At 41.9% G+C, this 15,814-nt stretch overlaps 1 protein-coding gene across 5 annotated transcripts in view; it reads right to left on the bottom strand.

Annotated features, from left to right (window-relative positions):
• The window catches only part of dnah9l (dynein, axonemal, heavy polypeptide 9 like), a 34,131-nt gene that overhangs the window by 8,802 nt on the left and 9,515 nt on the right, over window positions 1–15,814 (bottom strand). For 4 of the 5 annotated variants that reach the window (XM_037085194.1, XM_037085198.1, XM_037085195.1 and 1 more), the window contains exons 22-65: window positions 15,533–15,691; window positions 15,243–15,326; window positions 14,977–15,135; window positions 14,589–14,711; window positions 14,248–14,370; window positions 13,793–14,017; window positions 13,486–13,704; window positions 13,063–13,230; window positions 12,765–12,890; window positions 12,564–12,671; window positions 12,354–12,485; window positions 12,109–12,269; window positions 11,556–11,712; window positions 11,145–11,290; window positions 10,898–11,014; window positions 10,664–10,802; window positions 10,109–10,201; window positions 9,824–10,018; window positions 9,354–9,431; window positions 9,029–9,161; window positions 8,593–8,720; window positions 8,231–8,379; window positions 7,997–8,147; window positions 7,715–7,846; window positions 7,436–7,609; window positions 7,146–7,350; window positions 6,516–6,681; window positions 6,258–6,360; window positions 5,872–6,009; window positions 5,606–5,707; window positions 5,150–5,311; window positions 4,866–4,949; window positions 4,334–4,443; window positions 4,022–4,184; window positions 3,460–3,583; window positions 3,223–3,365; window positions 2,985–3,146; window positions 2,690–2,749; window positions 1,868–2,041; window positions 1,598–1,744; window positions 1,402–1,515; window positions 1,076–1,219; window positions 238–420; window positions 98–103 (exon numbers count right to left, since the gene is read on the bottom strand). In XM_037085194.1, the coding sequence (XP_036941089.1) occupies window positions 98–103; window positions 238–420; window positions 1,076–1,219; window positions 1,402–1,515; window positions 1,598–1,744; window positions 1,868–2,041; window positions 2,690–2,749; window positions 2,985–3,146; window positions 3,223–3,365; window positions 3,460–3,583; window positions 4,022–4,184; window positions 4,334–4,443; window positions 4,866–4,949; window positions 5,150–5,311; window positions 5,606–5,707; window positions 5,872–6,009; window positions 6,258–6,360; window positions 6,516–6,681; window positions 7,146–7,350; window positions 7,436–7,609; window positions 7,715–7,846; window positions 7,997–8,147; window positions 8,231–8,379; window positions 8,593–8,720; window positions 9,029–9,161; window positions 9,354–9,431; window positions 9,824–10,018; window positions 10,109–10,201; window positions 10,664–10,802; window positions 10,898–11,014; window positions 11,145–11,290; window positions 11,556–11,712; window positions 12,109–12,269; window positions 12,354–12,485; window positions 12,564–12,671; window positions 12,765–12,890; window positions 13,063–13,230; window positions 13,486–13,704; window positions 13,793–14,017; window positions 14,248–14,370; window positions 14,589–14,711; window positions 14,977–15,135; window positions 15,243–15,326; window positions 15,533–15,691 (6,069 nt within the window). The remainder of the gene's footprint in view (window positions 1–97; window positions 104–237; window positions 421–1,075; window positions 1,220–1,401; window positions 1,516–1,597; window positions 1,745–1,867; window positions 2,042–2,689; window positions 2,750–2,984; window positions 3,147–3,222; window positions 3,366–3,459; window positions 3,584–4,021; window positions 4,185–4,333; window positions 4,444–4,865; window positions 4,950–5,149; window positions 5,312–5,605; window positions 5,708–5,871; window positions 6,010–6,257; window positions 6,361–6,515; window positions 6,682–7,145; window positions 7,351–7,435; window positions 7,610–7,714; window positions 7,847–7,996; window positions 8,148–8,230; window positions 8,380–8,592; window positions 8,721–9,028; window positions 9,162–9,353; window positions 9,432–9,823; window positions 10,019–10,108; window positions 10,202–10,663; window positions 10,803–10,897; window positions 11,015–11,144; window positions 11,291–11,555; window positions 11,713–12,108; window positions 12,270–12,353; window positions 12,486–12,563; window positions 12,672–12,764; window positions 12,891–13,062; window positions 13,231–13,485; window positions 13,705–13,792; window positions 14,018–14,247; window positions 14,371–14,588; window positions 14,712–14,976; window positions 15,136–15,242; window positions 15,327–15,532; window positions 15,692–15,814) is intronic. The other variant, XM_037085196.1, reaches the window with a different exon arrangement.

Here is a 15,814-nt window from a genome sequence, read left to right as displayed (position 1 = left end):
AATAACAACATCTCAACTGTATGAAGTAATATCATCCTGCACACACTGTACATTTGATTTCCAAAAAAAATGATAACAATAGAGCAGTCATACTTACAAAAATCTATCCAGGGAAGCGTAGTAGTTGGGGAAATAGAAAATAACCAATTAAACAATAACAACTTATGGCTGTTCAGTGAAAAACTTAAAATACTGGCTTTGCTTGGATGACATTAACTATGTATGATATGCGTTTACCTCGTGGAAGCGTACGATGTTGATCACCCAGGCGCAGAGCCCCGCAGCAGCAGAGGATTTCTGTCGCACAAACTCGGGGTTGAACTCCGGGTCGCTGAGGTGCTCCTCTCTCACACACCTCACCGTGGCCTCGGGGATGTGCTCTTTGTCAAAGTTCACCAGAGCCTGCAGGAAGTCGTCCACCTGGATGTGCATTTGTGTGTGTGTGTGGATTAGATTAAATGGTTTCATCTCACAATCTCCATTCTTAATAGTTTTGCAGGCTTTTCTGGATTTTAAATCAAGAGGGGGGAATTGAGAAGTAAAGTAAAATAAAGATACTTCTATCCACACATCACATTGGCAACTGTTGAACGTACCACAGTATTTGCTAACATCCCTTTTATAGTTTTATTTATTCCTCTGTTTAACTGGGAAAGGGCCTCGCTGAGATTAAAACTCCCTTTTACAGGAGGTGGAGACAGCAGCAGTGCACAGAACATAAAATATTGAGGACGTAAAAATTTCAGCATAAAAACAGACTTTTAGTAAGATGGATAAAATAGCAGAAGAGAAATCAGGGATCAACAAAGCAGATTCAGTATAGATAAAATAACAGCAGTCAGTGCATCATTATAAAAAAACATGAAAACCCGATAAATATAAACACTCAATTCTCAGCCGTGTTGGCGACTCAGACAAGGGACGAGGGATAAAACAGCCACAAGTCATTTTAGATGTGACACAATTATTATTATTTTGGGAATTTATTGGTGATGGTCTTTTTTTTTTTTTGGCTTTGTGGTAGCCAGACATAAATCTGAGAAACACTCGACAAGACATCACAGTAAAATATCACCTTGCTCATAACCATCTTGGAAGCCTTCCAGCTGCGATCTTTGGGGATTCGGCCTTGGGGAGACATCAGCACCAGAACAGCTGCTGAGACGTTGGTGACAATAGCTGGAGGGTTGGGAAACGTCCTCAGCTCTGTCAGGTTCAGCTGGATGAGCACACACACATACACACACACATAAATATTTCATTTTGGGGGGCTGGGATGGAGCCAACCTTGCAACGCTAGAGTTTGCCACATAAAAACAAACTGAATGTAATAAAATAAAACAAATATATCCACTGTGGCGAGAGGATTCAGGTCTATTTATGTGCACACGGGTGATTTACCCTGTTTAGAGTATTGAGGGCTGCATTGGCTGCCTGTAGGGCCGGTTCAGCCTTGGCCAGGTCCTCCTCAGTCTCCTGCTGCTGTTTAGTCACTTCGGCTTGGATCGCTGCAACCTGAAGGAACAAAAATATGAAAAATGTGTGATAATGGCTTTTGCTCCTTGGTGGTATGTAATGAAGCCCCGTGATCTGGGACCTTTTGCTCCTCTGCATCTGCCACCGCTCTCTCTTGGTTAAGTTTGTCTGTCTGTTGTCCTATTTTAGCTAAGAGAGCCTCGATATCCGTGTTCCTCTGCCACAGCTCCACCTCCTGAACTGCGAGCTTGGCTTTCAGATCTTCTACCTGAGTGAGACACACAGGAAGAGACCATGACATAAATACATGGAAAATGGCAAGCCATATAGAGAGAATATAACATGTCAACAGTCATAGTAGATGTGTGCAGCATTGTGTAGCTTGTCTGACCTGTGTGGCAGTTGTCTGCAGCTTCTGTAAGCCGTTCTCTAACCGTTCCATCTTCTGGGTCAGCTCTGTGCGTTTTTTCCCCAGCAGGTTGCCATACAGTTTCATAAACTCCAGGAAACTCTTTGGGGTGGTGTAGTTGAAGTGTTTTTCATTCTGCTGGTACTTCACACTCACCTGTGACATGTGAGTAAATAAGAAATGGTGTCACCGAGTGCAGACCCACCACTCTGTTGGTTTGTGGACTATTAATTTGAAACATGAGATCCAAAGATAGGAAGTGATATTGTCGATGATTACTTTACATCCATAGACTTTTTAGAGCTGCTACATTAATGCTTACAAGAGCAGAATCAGGATAAAGTTGATAATATCTTGCGAGAAACAAGAGACAATTAAATGTCAATAAAATAAAGAATATTTCTGATAATAAAATATTAAGTTATGTTTGAAAAGAATAGGGAGGCAGTTTCAGTCCTCCTCCCTCTGCCGATGTGATTCACTGCCTGCAGGTACAGCTGGTAGAACCTGAGGACGTGCCATGGGAGTGACATGTCAATCACAAAGCAGATATGCACTAAAACATATTGTTTATCATCTATTCAAATCTAAATGGGACCATAATACACAAAATGAACTTCATGCTGTATTGAGGGAGACTTGAAACTAATGAGTGAGACCATAAACTCATGAGGAAACAGTTCACTTCATTTTCCTTTAACCTTACATAGAACTGGACTTCTTTTTGAAACCAGCTGTTTTGCCTCCTGCTGGCTGTTAGAAGAAATGCATGGTTAACACCCATGATGCTTTGCAAAAGCTCACCTCATTGACACTTGTGTGGGCGTAGGAGATGAATTCACTGATAGATGCTCGCACTTTGGGCTGCACAGGAAACAGATGCACAGAAATTTAAGTAATGATTATATTGGCAGTCAGTGATGAGGATAACAAAATGATTTGTAATAAACTAAATGCAATTATTGTCTATTTTAATCATATTTATGAACATGACTGGTATACCACCCACAAGTTTCTATTCTCAAACCCCTAAAGAGCAGTGCAGGTAGTTAATAAGTCAAATAAATTGAATATAAATCTGAGATGATTGTGCTGTCACCTCCAGTCCAGGTATCTTTTCTATGAAAGTGGTGCTGACAGACTGCAGGGCGAGCTGAGGCCAGGAGTGGAACCAGTCTATGGCTGTACAATTCACCAGAGCTGGAAACTTCCGCGCACGTGTCCGCAACGTGAACCCGACTGGAGAGAAACACAAGACGACCTGGAGGAGAAGAAGAGTGGAGTTGTCGATGATGTCAAACACAGCTCAAAATCAAATTTAAAATGTTTTTTAAGACCTTGAGCTGTCTCCGAATCCTCTCAATGAAGAAGCTCCAGCAGTTGTCTCTGCTGTCTATGAGTCCTAATCCTCTCAGCTCCATCCGGATCGACGTCACAATCATATCTACCTCTTCATCACTGAAAAGGTCTGGAATATCCCCTAAATAACACGAATAATGTTAGGACAAACAGGAATTCTCTGATGATACAAAAGAACAAAAAAAATAACTCGTCCGCAGACAGCGTATCCAAACCTGATGCCAGCATATCGTTGATGAGCACCAGGAAGCGTTCATCAGGAATCTGAGCGTCTGTATGAAGGAACACCGTCCCAATGTTCTTCACCCCCACCTTTATATACAACGCTGCTATGTCACTCTGTGGAACAGAGATAGCAGAAAAAGGTTTGTTTACCTTAAAATGTTACTATCATTTTAGTCAACATGATGCCACTATGCATTTTTTTGACAACGTATTTATTGTGCAGGCTGTGCGGTTTTATTTTTATTAAGAATTAGGGAAAGTAATTCTAGAGGAAGATAGTTGATTGCTGATTGCACTCTTTGGGTTAGAATTTCAGGCCGAATCCTGACACCAAATCGTTGATATTTCACAACCTGGGAATGACTTCCATACTTTAAAGGTTCACTACTGCTTTACATGCATTATTATGTAATTACCATATCATTATATCAGTCTCAAAAAATGGTCTTAAAATGGCAGTATTATTTCTGAATAACTTATTATCACAATTAAGACAAGAAAGATAGTTATCGTGACATGCCCAACTGTGCTCGCGTGTGTATGCGTGTTTACCTTGAGGTCATTGATGCCGTAGCCTTTACGCAGAGTGATTTGGAAAACCTCCAGCATGCTGAGGAAGGCAGCCAGCCGACACAGACTCTGCTTCCCGCTGCCACCAACCCCCACCAGCAGTGCATTACCGTAGGGGGCCTCCAGGATACGACTAATACGACACCTGAACACAAACACCAGAATTAACAGTGTGTGCCTGGACTGTTGATTTGACATATGTGCTCATCTGTGGAAATCTCTCCTCTTGCATGTTAACCAGATGGTATATGTTCAACTGCAATTTCCGTGCACATGTCTGCGTGTGTGTCTTACACATGCTGGATAGCTTCTTCAAACAGTACCAGGTCCATGACAGCGTGCAGCTCATTATAATGCTCCAGAGCATCAGCCAGGGTCTTCTGGAGTTTCTCCCAGTCTGAGGCCTGACAAGACAGGCAAATAAACACACTTTGCTCAGTCTCGAGTAAGAGCAGCAGTGTCCAAGTAACTCAGTGCTAACTTCCTGGTACATAATGAAATTACGTTCTTATCAAGACTGGAGTTGATTAACTTTCAATTTAAACCTCATACAGGAAAGAAAGGTAATTAGTTTGCTAATGACAGTGCATTCATCCTCATTTGTATTCTGACAGATGGGACATGACAGCGGAATTTATGCCATGAGGTCTTTGAATATGCGAGCTACTGAAAATCCACAGGCTAAATTGATTCAAGTCAAAAACAATTAAACTCACCGATTTATTACCACAGCTAATAAAGAATAAATAGATGCTTGAAAGGAGCAACATGGCCTACAGCTTGGAATGGCTCTGAAGAACTTGTGTGTGTATGACTGGGGTCGAACCTGGTGATACCGAGGCTCTCCCACTCCTTGGGCAAAGTGACAGTACACCAGAGGCTGGTGGATAAAGATGGACTCGTCTATTCCCTGGAGAAAATTGGCAGAAACAGAGATATGAAAATGGCAAGTCGAACACACCACAGTTACAGCCCTCTAATGAAGCCAGAGACGGAGCAGTTATTTTAGCTTCTGCTACATTCATTCAAACAGTTAATATATTTACTACAATATTCCGTATTTCTAAACATTTTTAAAATACATTTTATTGTGCGTTCCTCATGTCTTACCTCAAAATACCTCTTGCCAGTGTCCAGCAGGATTTTGTTGAAGAGCTCCACGTCCTTTTCTTCCATCAGTTTGTCGGAGTAGACTCTGGAGCTCTCGTGCAGCCACAGGTGAACCAGGTCCATGGGGTAACGGATACTCTCTGGCAGGGCAAAGAGGATACCCTCCACACCAAGACAAATGGAAATAAATAATTATTTCAAACATCTCTGTCCCCACAGAACAGGTATCTCACATACTGATAACAAGTCAGATACATGTGGCTTGACAGTTAAAATGGTAATTTAGCCATTCAGCACCCACTTATCTTGAAAATATGGATAATGGACCAATCCCGTTGTTAACAGTGAATGTCTTTTATTGAATTAAACATTATTCATCCAACTTGTATAGGAGACAGCAATTATGTGACCTAACATAGTTTTATATTTTCTCATCTGAATGATTGCGTGTTTTACCTGGAAAATGTTGGAGAGGTCACGCAGGTTGAAGATGTAATGGAAGCGTATCGCCGTGGGGAGGAAGTTCTGACTGATTTTCTGATGCAGACAGATTGCCGCCTGGATCAGCAGAACAAAAAAGATGGATGGATGTAGGGATAATGGAACAGAAAAACAGATGGGGATTATTAAGAGTGGCTTCTAAATTGACAGCCCTATGTTTGCACTGATTGGAAAAACAAGTTATCATGTAGAACAATGCTGCACCGATTCTCTGGGTCTACCTGTATCAGAGTTCCCACTGAGCGGGAGACCCCGTAGCTGAATCCACCCTGAAGGAAGTGAGCCGACAGGATGCTGGAGAAGATGGTGGCTAATGCATCGGTACTGGGAAAATGTACCGCAAACACTGAGAAATGCCTCTGAGGGGAGTAATGAGAGACTTTCCATTAAAACTTGGCCTTCTTTTTTTTAATTTTTTTACTTGTTTATCATTACTTTGACAAGTAATTGCTTCTTGCTTTTACTGCTTATTATCATTCTGTGTTAATTTGCACCTTGATAAATTACTTTGTGAAAATGGCTAATGAGCTAATTAAGTAAAGTAATTGTAGTACAAATGGCCATGTGTGTGTATGAGCTACGTGCCTGTATGCATGAATGTGTTTACCTGTAGTCTGGGGTTGACAGAGAAGCTTCCAGCTGTCGGGTTCATACAGGTGATGTACTGGCAGTTGTGAATTTCCTTCAGCACCAGTCGCTGTCTGTCATACCTACAGATGTGTTATTTGCTTTAATTAAATTTAATATAATCACTCAATTCATATCAACCTGTATTCACTGCACAGGAAGTGTTTACATACAGAAGTGGGTGTATAACTGTGCTATCGTCTTAATTTCAAATGAGCAAACTGCGTCTCCGTCTCACCAGTGGTTGTAGTCAAGGTGCTGGCGTATCAGCGTGTGCGGCTGGACGGTCCCATAAACGTCCACCTCGGGCATGTTGAGGTCGTCTATGAAGTAGATGAGTCTCTTAGCTGTAGGGGGAGCAAATTTACGACCAGCTTTCTTCTCCAGGGGTTTCTCCAGGACTCCTGAGGTCCGCACAAAGCAAGAGACAGTTGACGAAAATGACAAGAACATTGTGCGTAGCAACCTTGAAACAATGACAATCTCAAGAACATATTCAGATAGCCAGAGTTTGATACGTGACATGGCTTATGGCACGTATAAAAAGGTTAAGCAAAACAATGGCAGAGACTTTTTTAGAGTACTGTATTGCCACAAAACTTAAACTGATGCCTGCCACTGTTCCATCCATGTTTTAAAGGTAGATTTAGCTGTTCACTGTGTCCAAATACATCTGGTGCGTGTTAGATACTGTTCATTCATTATTCATGTGAAATGCAGGACATTTTATGTTGCTCTTTTATATTTTGTTTTATCTCAGTTTCATCAGTGTTTTTATCCCTGTTCATTGCTCTTGAATTCCCAGATTCTCTATGAATCACTAGTTTAGCACCAATCCTAAAAATGTTATTATGCATATGATTCTTACGCTGCAGCATGGCTGATGTGGTGTAGTAGTTGAAGGGGACTTTAGCCACCATGTAGTCCTCTTTCAGCTTTGCCACTTTATCAGACACCAGGATGGTCTTGCCCACTCCGGCGTTGCCCACTAACATGATCGGTTTGCCCCTCTGGAGCAGGAGGTCCATGAAGTAGGTCAGACAGATGGTTTCTGGGGTGTGGACCAGCACAGTCTGAAACACACAGTGAATCATATGACTGAAAGTGCTTGTCCAAAATGAAAACAATATCAAGCAGCATTTTAGGTTTCGTACACACCTGTAATGGTACATCGGGTTCCAGCTCAAACGGAATCATCTTCTCGCTCCAGGGACTAAACTTTTTAGTCTCAGAGTCAATGAAATAGTCAAAGACGGTTCCCTGGGAAGGAAACTTCACCGCTCTCATCTCCTTGGACCACCAGCGGCTGAATTCAGCACGGTAGTCATTCAACTGGAGCATGTTGGGAAAACACATAATAATCTTATATTAGTTTTCTGATTATCTGCTATGTAAAAAGGAGTGAGATCTGCAAGCAGACATTCAGTCATCACATACATGATCCTGGAAGAGGGCGCCACCGAAGGCCCAAACACAGGCGAAGACGAAGTAGATCTCATAAAGTTCTCGGGGGGAGTCAGCAGGAGTGTTTTCCTCCGTCAACAGGCAGTCCAGCAAGCAACACAGAGTCTGATCGGCCAAATCATAAAACACTAATTAATTTTTCTGTTGACAATATGTAAAAACACCAGATAGACATTCAACATCTGGTTGCATGAAACCAAGACAGGGCTTAAAAGGTTTACACATTCATCAAGACGCTGATCTGTGTTTTCTCACATGCACCATGCTGCTTTCTGGTATGGGAGTGATGGTTTTCAGGTTGCAGCGGACTTGTTCCAGGCAGTACGGCACGTACTTATCAAACAGAATTGTGAGGTTGGCTCGTTCTGATTGCGCCTGTCTGGTGTCTATCCAACTTGTCACATATCTGTAAATAGAGTAAAGACAGCCTTGTTAATCAAAGCACAATTTAAAAAAAAAGAAATAATTTTGTGTGTTTGTGGGTCGTACGAGCTCCAGCCGAGATCCTGTGGGTTGACGTAGAGTATCCCTGCCCTGGACACAGTAGCCGGAGTAGCAGCCCTCAGATGAGAGATCTCGAAGAGGAGACGCATGGAGGAGGACAAACTGATCCTCTCGTTGCTGGCCAGAGTCAGAACCTGCACAATGGTGAGGGAGAAAAGGAAAAATTTGATTTTGTGGGGCTTATGTATTTTTTCTAATACACACAGCAGCAGCAACATGTTCATGTATTCTGTGTGTGCTTTGGTTGGTTTATATGAAGATAAATGTTTGTTTAAGCTGTCAGATAAAGGACAAAATTCTGCATTACATTAATGGAAACACAGGATAATATAAGGGAACAAACTGACCTTATTGTCATCCATAACTGTGTTGAGTGATTCAATCCACATGGGGTCAATATCCCCGTCCAGAACAATCCACTTGGGTCCATCATGTCCCACTGAGGTCAGCTCTCTCATGGTAGAGGAGAACAGACCTAAAGAGTAAAACCAACAGTGGTGCATCAGTTCTTTCTTTTCTCAGATTGTTAAGGCACAGGACCATCACTGGAGCAAACATTTCATGTCTTATGATTTAATGTTTTACTAGCAAGAGTTAACACTGAACCAGAAAAACAACTTTAAATGATTCAAATTAATTCTGAGAAGAGGCTTGGGGATAAATCAAGAGGCCTGGCATCAAAATTATTCCAGCTTAACAGCGACCCGAAATCTTAAGTAAACAGGTCCCTTGATCATCAATTATAGCTTATCAAATTCCTTGTATGCTCCTGAAGCCCCTCACCATCTTTCCACTCTCTGGTAGCAGGGTGCAGGTATCCAAACAACTCGTCTGTGGTCACAGCTTTAGGGTTGATATCGCTCCACACAGGCTTCATCTTCATGTTTGCGTAAGTTCTGTGGAGGGTCTTTAAGATCTAGTGAATAAACAGTATACATATTTTCTCACAAATTCAAATCATTCATGATCAGTCCTCTGACACAGTTTTTTGTTCGGTATGTGGACAATGGTTATAAGCTACCTGATATAAAAAGTATCTTTTATAGTAAATGTGCAAATCGTACTGTATATGATGTTTAATGGATACAGTGGTTATATAGAAGTTAACCTGGCTCTTTCCAGTTCCTGGTCCACCGACTACAAACACAGAGTGTCTGACAGCCAGCAGCTCCTCCAGCTGAGTCACCTGTACACAAACAAACATTGCATATTACTGGATTTCTGATCATATAAATACTGTAAACTACTTTCATTTCCTTGTTACAAATCAAATACCTGGCACAACTGATAAAAGTCTTCATTCATGTTCCCCAATGAATTAGGTGCTATATGTCCTCGTGAGTCACAAATCACAAATCAGAACTATCATTTTATGTTTAAGTTACAATATTGTAGTCAGAACGAGGTCGAATATGAAGGGGGCTTGAGACCTTTGAAAAATTGTAAGGAGTACAAATACAGTATCTGTAAAGACAGTGATAATACATATTTTATTTATAAGTTCTATATTTATATATCTACATTGATCAACAATCTGAAAACAGTATTTTTCCTTCTTTTATTCCCTTTTTATTCCACCTTAAGTATGAAGTTCTCCTCAGGCTGCAGGCGCAGTTCACTGACTGACTGGCGAACAGCGTTTTCCAGCTCGGGGTCTCTCTTCCTGGGCACGTCCAGCTGAGGAAACAGGTCACTGATCAGCCCGAGGAATATCGGCACGTCACTGGTCACTATCTTGGGCAAGTTGAAGTCCCGCAGTGCCCGCATCAGCACCTAGGGAGGAAGTGACAGTTTGGATGTTGTAATGCAAATATAAACACGTTTGTGGAAACTACAACCAATATGATTTAATGGAACAGATACCTGTTCTTCAGGTCTGCTCCGGTCCTCTCTCTTCAGCGACCCAGCCACAACCAGGACTGATTTGATAGCCCTTAAACCCCAATCGTAATGATCCTATCAGATAAAGGGAATAAATTATAGTATATTACATAACTCATTACATCAACAGTGAAATCTATATTTTGCAATAAAGATAAATATTTAGCGGCCCATGTTATTTATTTTCTTGTATGATCACCATGTGAGTTGTATAAGCTAGTAACAAGGCCGGCATCTAATGAGTGAGCGAACCACATTTCAGTGTAGTAGCTCTCCTGGCAGCATTTCTTTAGAGATCCCAAAAGTCAGTCCAGTCTTTCAAACTAAAGGGTTGGAGTCTGAAATTTGTACAGTTCTTCCCACAAAAGTTGGCAATAGTGGTTGGTCTGGCATAACAAAACTTGCTTTTCTTTACTTGAACTTTCAAAATAACTTTTCTAAATAGTACATGTTCATCCTGTAACAGCAGAAGGAATGTTTACAGAAGATTCAGTGTTCTGTATGTTTAGCAGGTGTAGGTGGTTTTATGTACTGTACCTGTTTGGACAACAGCTCCTTGCAGAGAGTGTAGAGGCTGATGAACTTGCGTGCCAGCAGACGAGCATCTATGAAGCCTTCTGCCACCAACATGATCTCACAGATGAGCTCAAAGTCTGGGATGACCATGGCACAGGGCCTGAACAATTCACAAACCAATTACTCATCAGTTTTCACTGACATTTGTTAACTGCAGCACTTACAATCTCTTGTTTGTCCCTGTTTAAACCAGACCTGAACAGAGCCTTCAGGTTCTCGGGGAGCTCGGCTCTGCCAGCATAACCTGGATTCAGAGTGATGAATATCCCCACAGTTGGCTTCAGCTCAATCTCTTCTCCAAGGAAATGGAACCTACATACACACAGTACCAATCACAAATTACTAATTAGGTCCGTAGAGAAACCCCAGACTGGATATGGAGGCAAATTAATGAATAAATATTTGAAGAGCTTGTAATGCATGTCATTACTTCCACTTCTACCTTTGTTTCTTGTTGCGCACAGCATCCTGTATAGTCTTGACTTGTACAGCTACCACAGACAGCACTTCCACCAAGATCCTGTTGAACTCATCAAAGCATCCCCACACCCCTGTCTGAGCCAGACCCTTATAAATGTTACCTATGGACTGAAGTGATGTGAGACAGACAGAGTAAGCTAAAGAGTGAAATGACTTTATCAAGCAAGTATGACAATGAATGGAGTCTGTCTATACCAGTGGTGTCAAACTGATCCAGTAAAGGGCCATGTGGCTGCAGGTTTTCATTCCAACCAAGCAAGAACAAACCTGATTTGGATCAGGTGTGTTCTTGCTTGGTTGGAATGAAAACCTGCAGCCACATGGCCCTTTACTGGATCAGTTTGACACCACTGGTCTATACAATCTGCTCTACCTTGTAGTCCATCTGTTCTGAGCAGTTGAACACATATACCATGATGCCCAGGGAGCGTCCAAGGTCTTTGGTCGTCTCTGTCTTGCCGGTGCCAGCAGGGCCAGAGGGGGCACCACTCATAGTCAGATGGAGGGACTGGGTCAGGGTGATGTAACACCTAACACGTAGGGTTGAGATACAAAATCATAAAAAAAAACCCACTGCAATAATAGGTATATAATACAGTATGCATGTATTAGTGTATAGTATATGCTGTGGTCACATATGAGACTTTAATGTCTATGTTTTTTTAGATGGATCTAACACACTTGTTTCCTTCTTCAAGCTCAGATTTATGCCTATATGCATTAGATCTTCTTTCAAACCCTGCACACTTCAGTGTTTAGGCTTTATGGGCATCTTAAGTGTAGCTGCTGAGTCCTTTATTAATGTGTGGCTTCATCCCGTCCTAACAGGGATGACATGCCACCTCTCCTTTTAAAGCACACATCTTTAATGATGAGTAATATAATAATCTGGAGTGGCAGTGGTGTGGCATACATGACTGTTGTACCTGTCAGTGAGTGGAGTGATGACCAGTCTGTTGGTGTTCCCCAGGTATTCATAGCTGAACTGGAACTGGGCGTCACAGATGTTAACATAACAGTGTCTGGTTTCATCATCCCAGCGATGGCGTAACTGGGACAGCCATGCAAACGCCTGACCTGTCGTCACCTAAGAGACACACACAAGTAATACCAACAAGAGGATCCACTTGCTTTTATAAAGCCTCATGCCAAATAATAGCATCTAACTTACCTTCTGACTTATGAGACTGGCCACCACGTCTCGAGCGTGGACATCAATCGTGCAGACAGTCATGATCTTCTGTCTGTCTCCAGGGGTTAAATCTCCGAGCAGCATGTGGATCAGCGAGTTCAGCTGAGTGATCTAGAAAACCAGAAATCAGCTGAACTAAACCGAATGTGATCACATACCCCCAAACAACATCTGGATTTATAGAACTACCTGTTTTCTGTTGTAGTCTTTGAGAGCTGTCTCAAATCCCTCCTCCACCCTCTCAAAGGCAATGCCCACATCTGTGGCCCACCACACCTGACTACCAGTCAACCCTACCTGTGCATGAAAGGAAAACAGACACCAACAATAGATAATTTGTGTTTTATAAAGTTAATATAATTCTAGACTCTGTACTTTATATTATCAGACCTGTGCAGGGTAGTCAAACAGCCACTGGTCTCTTGGTTTGTCCTCATAGGCAGCGACGGCCTCCTGGATCTCTTTTCGGACCGTACAACGCATCGTGCTCTCTAAGGCACTCAACCAACACTCGGCCTGAAGAAAGATGCAAAAATGTGAAAAATACATGAAAATATATAATTCCATATTATATAATGTTTGGGAAAGGCTTGAAAATTATCACACATGTGCCATAGTGATGAGAAAAAAGAACATAGAAATAACAGGAGTTGTATTTGCACAGAAATAAAATTGAGTTTTTTGGTACCTGTCCTTCACAGACACATGGCTCAGAGAATGGAACATATTCTCTCTCTCGGCTGTACATCCCTATAGCAACTGCCTCCCCGTCCTCCTCCCCACTTCCACCTCTGTCTGAGTCCTTGAAGCGAAGATCTGCTATGTTGTCAAACAGCTTAAGCAGGTGTCTGGTCACCTAGAAAATGCACAAACAAACATACACACACAAGGATTATAGTTTAATTTCTGTTTTAAAGGTTATGTTGTTTACTGGGATTTAAAATAAGATGAATCAACATCAAATTTCCACTTTGTCTTTCATTCTTATCTTTAATATGAACATTCTCCACTCCATAAAGCCAATATCCACTTGAAGAATATACTGAACTGATAACTATAATGTGACGACTATCTTTTCATACGTTCTTTCCTGGAAAACAAAATATATCACCTCTTTGGGCTGTGTTCCCTTGGAGACAATCTCCAGCAAGTCTGAGGCAGAGACAAAATAAAATCTGGGGAATGTGAGTCTCTTGGTCTCTAAGTACTCAGCTAGGGCCTTCTCGCACACCGAGAGCCTCTGCTGCAAGGTTTCCAAGTTCTCCAGGAAGCCGGGGTGGTTGGTCACCTCCACCACGTTACTGTTCTGCACCACCTCGGTCATCAAGCTCTGGGTGAGAGAAGGAGGAGTTAAAAAAAAAAAAGAAAAGGAAAAATATTGAGATGGCTTCACATAGGCGAGTGCTCTTATGTGTCACCTGGAAGTCAGTGTGAATTCCCTGGAAGCGCTCAGCATCATTGGCCAGCTGGCAGCGAATGTCGTGGCTGTTGGTGAAGATGCTGTTGAGGTGGGCCCACGTCCTCTGGACAGACATCCAGGAGGAGATGACAAGGTCAGCCACCATCAGCTTCCTCTGCCATCCGCTCACCTCTGCCTGGAAATACTCCACGTACTTACTCATCAGGATGTTCTGCAGCTGCACCTGAAACAGGATAAACGGAGGATACATTTATACAATTATTAATAATATCTGGTCATCTTGCTATGCATTCCTTTCTACTAAGTTACCTTCTTAATGTCAGGGTGACAGACTGCACTACTCAAGATATACAAACCTAACACGACAATCTGTTTTACACTGACACAGCATTAAACTACCATAATATACTAGATATCACAACCTGAGGAGAATCAGCACAGTTTTCATTTTACCTGGTTGTCTTCGAGTGTTTCGATCAGATTCTCATCTGCTTTGAGCAGAGGGGTTCCTGTGCTGGTATGAGTCTCATATGACAGTGACATAACACTCCATGTCTGGGTTATCTCGGCCAAAACCTGAATGCAGGAAATGTTGAGGGAAAACAAAAACATTGTGCAGTATTTGTAGTTACCAAATATGTTATAGATCTTATTTCTGTATGATTATTTGTAATTTCACCTTTCTTCTTTTTAAGACTATAGAAATAAACTTTTTTTAAACGGTCTATGTTTCAATTCCTTCATGATATATATAGAACAAAATTCTATTACTGGTTGGTCTTTAAGCTTCTTACTTTCTCTATGGCCATTTCTTTCACAGCCTTGTCCACAATGTTTTTGACCTCATCCTCCACACGGTGAAGCTGCAATTCCAAAAGGTCCCCCAGGGTGGTGCCTTCTCCCATCACAAACCTAACCTGAGGACCAAAAGCAACCATGAGTGTGATCAGATTTCAGATCAGGATAATAGGGTTCACTGAACTGTGCTGCTCATTACAGGCCTGGGCATGAGCTGGCTGGATAGCTGAATGAAGGTAGAGCACATGAAGACTAGATTAAAGAAGAATGGGACTAAACTCAATAGAGTGGCGAGTATATAATGCAGACTGTGATCATAGATGAAACATTATTGAATCAGATGGTATGAGGTAATGTGAAGAAGCAGCCGAGACGGTCTTGTACCCTGGTGGTGTTCATAAGCTGTTGCCAGTGTCGCTCTCTGACAGCAGAGTTCTGCAGCTCGTTGACGGCTCTCAAAGAGGTCAGCAGGTTCTTCACAGTCGACTCCAGTCCCACGTAGACGTCCCACACCCGCACCTCCTTATCCAGCATCTTCATCTCCTTTAATATGCGATAAGGATGAGCAAAAGTATGAGCAAAATGTACTTCTTTCTCAATACCATCAAAAAAAAAGAAGCTTATAATCTTTGTCCATGGAAGTTACATACTTTGGCGAAGCGTCTGAGCTCCATGTCCATCTGCTCAACATTGATCTCTTTCCATGGAGTTTTAGTCCAATCCTCTATACTGGTCTGACACAGAGAGGAAAATGGAAGCATTTAATCTGTGATTCTCAAATGAAGTATTGTCCCCTGCAGCCAGAAACCTCATCTATCTGCATGGTATGGAATTCACAGCTTGTGGCTACCTGCAGTGTGGAAACCATCTGTCTAATGTGACAAGTTTGTTTATGAAGCTGGAACACAGCTAAAATGAGTTTTGTGCTTGTAATATTTACCTTCACAAAGATGACCATGTCCCAGACTGCTTTGACCAGTATGATGTCAGACCGACACTGATGCAGCTGCTTGTATTCTGGGAAACTGACTTCAAACAGGACAGCTGTGTCCTGTAGCCTCTTCATTTCTGCCTCCATCACTGCGACAGTTCTATTAGACTGTCAACAGAGACATTTGCAAATGTTACGCCATAGGAATTGTACTGTTTGTTAGATTCTATTTAATCATATACTGTGAGATGCTTCATGCAAATAATTACTTTCATACTTTTGTTTTTGCAT

Source organism: Acanthopagrus latus, chromosome 21, assembly GCF_904848185.1.
Source record: "Acanthopagrus latus isolate v.2019 chromosome 21, fAcaLat1.1, whole genome shotgun sequence".
Lineage (NCBI taxonomy): Eukaryota > Metazoa > Chordata > Actinopteri > Spariformes > Sparidae > Acanthopagrus > Acanthopagrus latus.
Note: the sequence above shows the minus strand (reverse complement) of the source record. Positions and strands in the feature narration are given on the sequence as shown.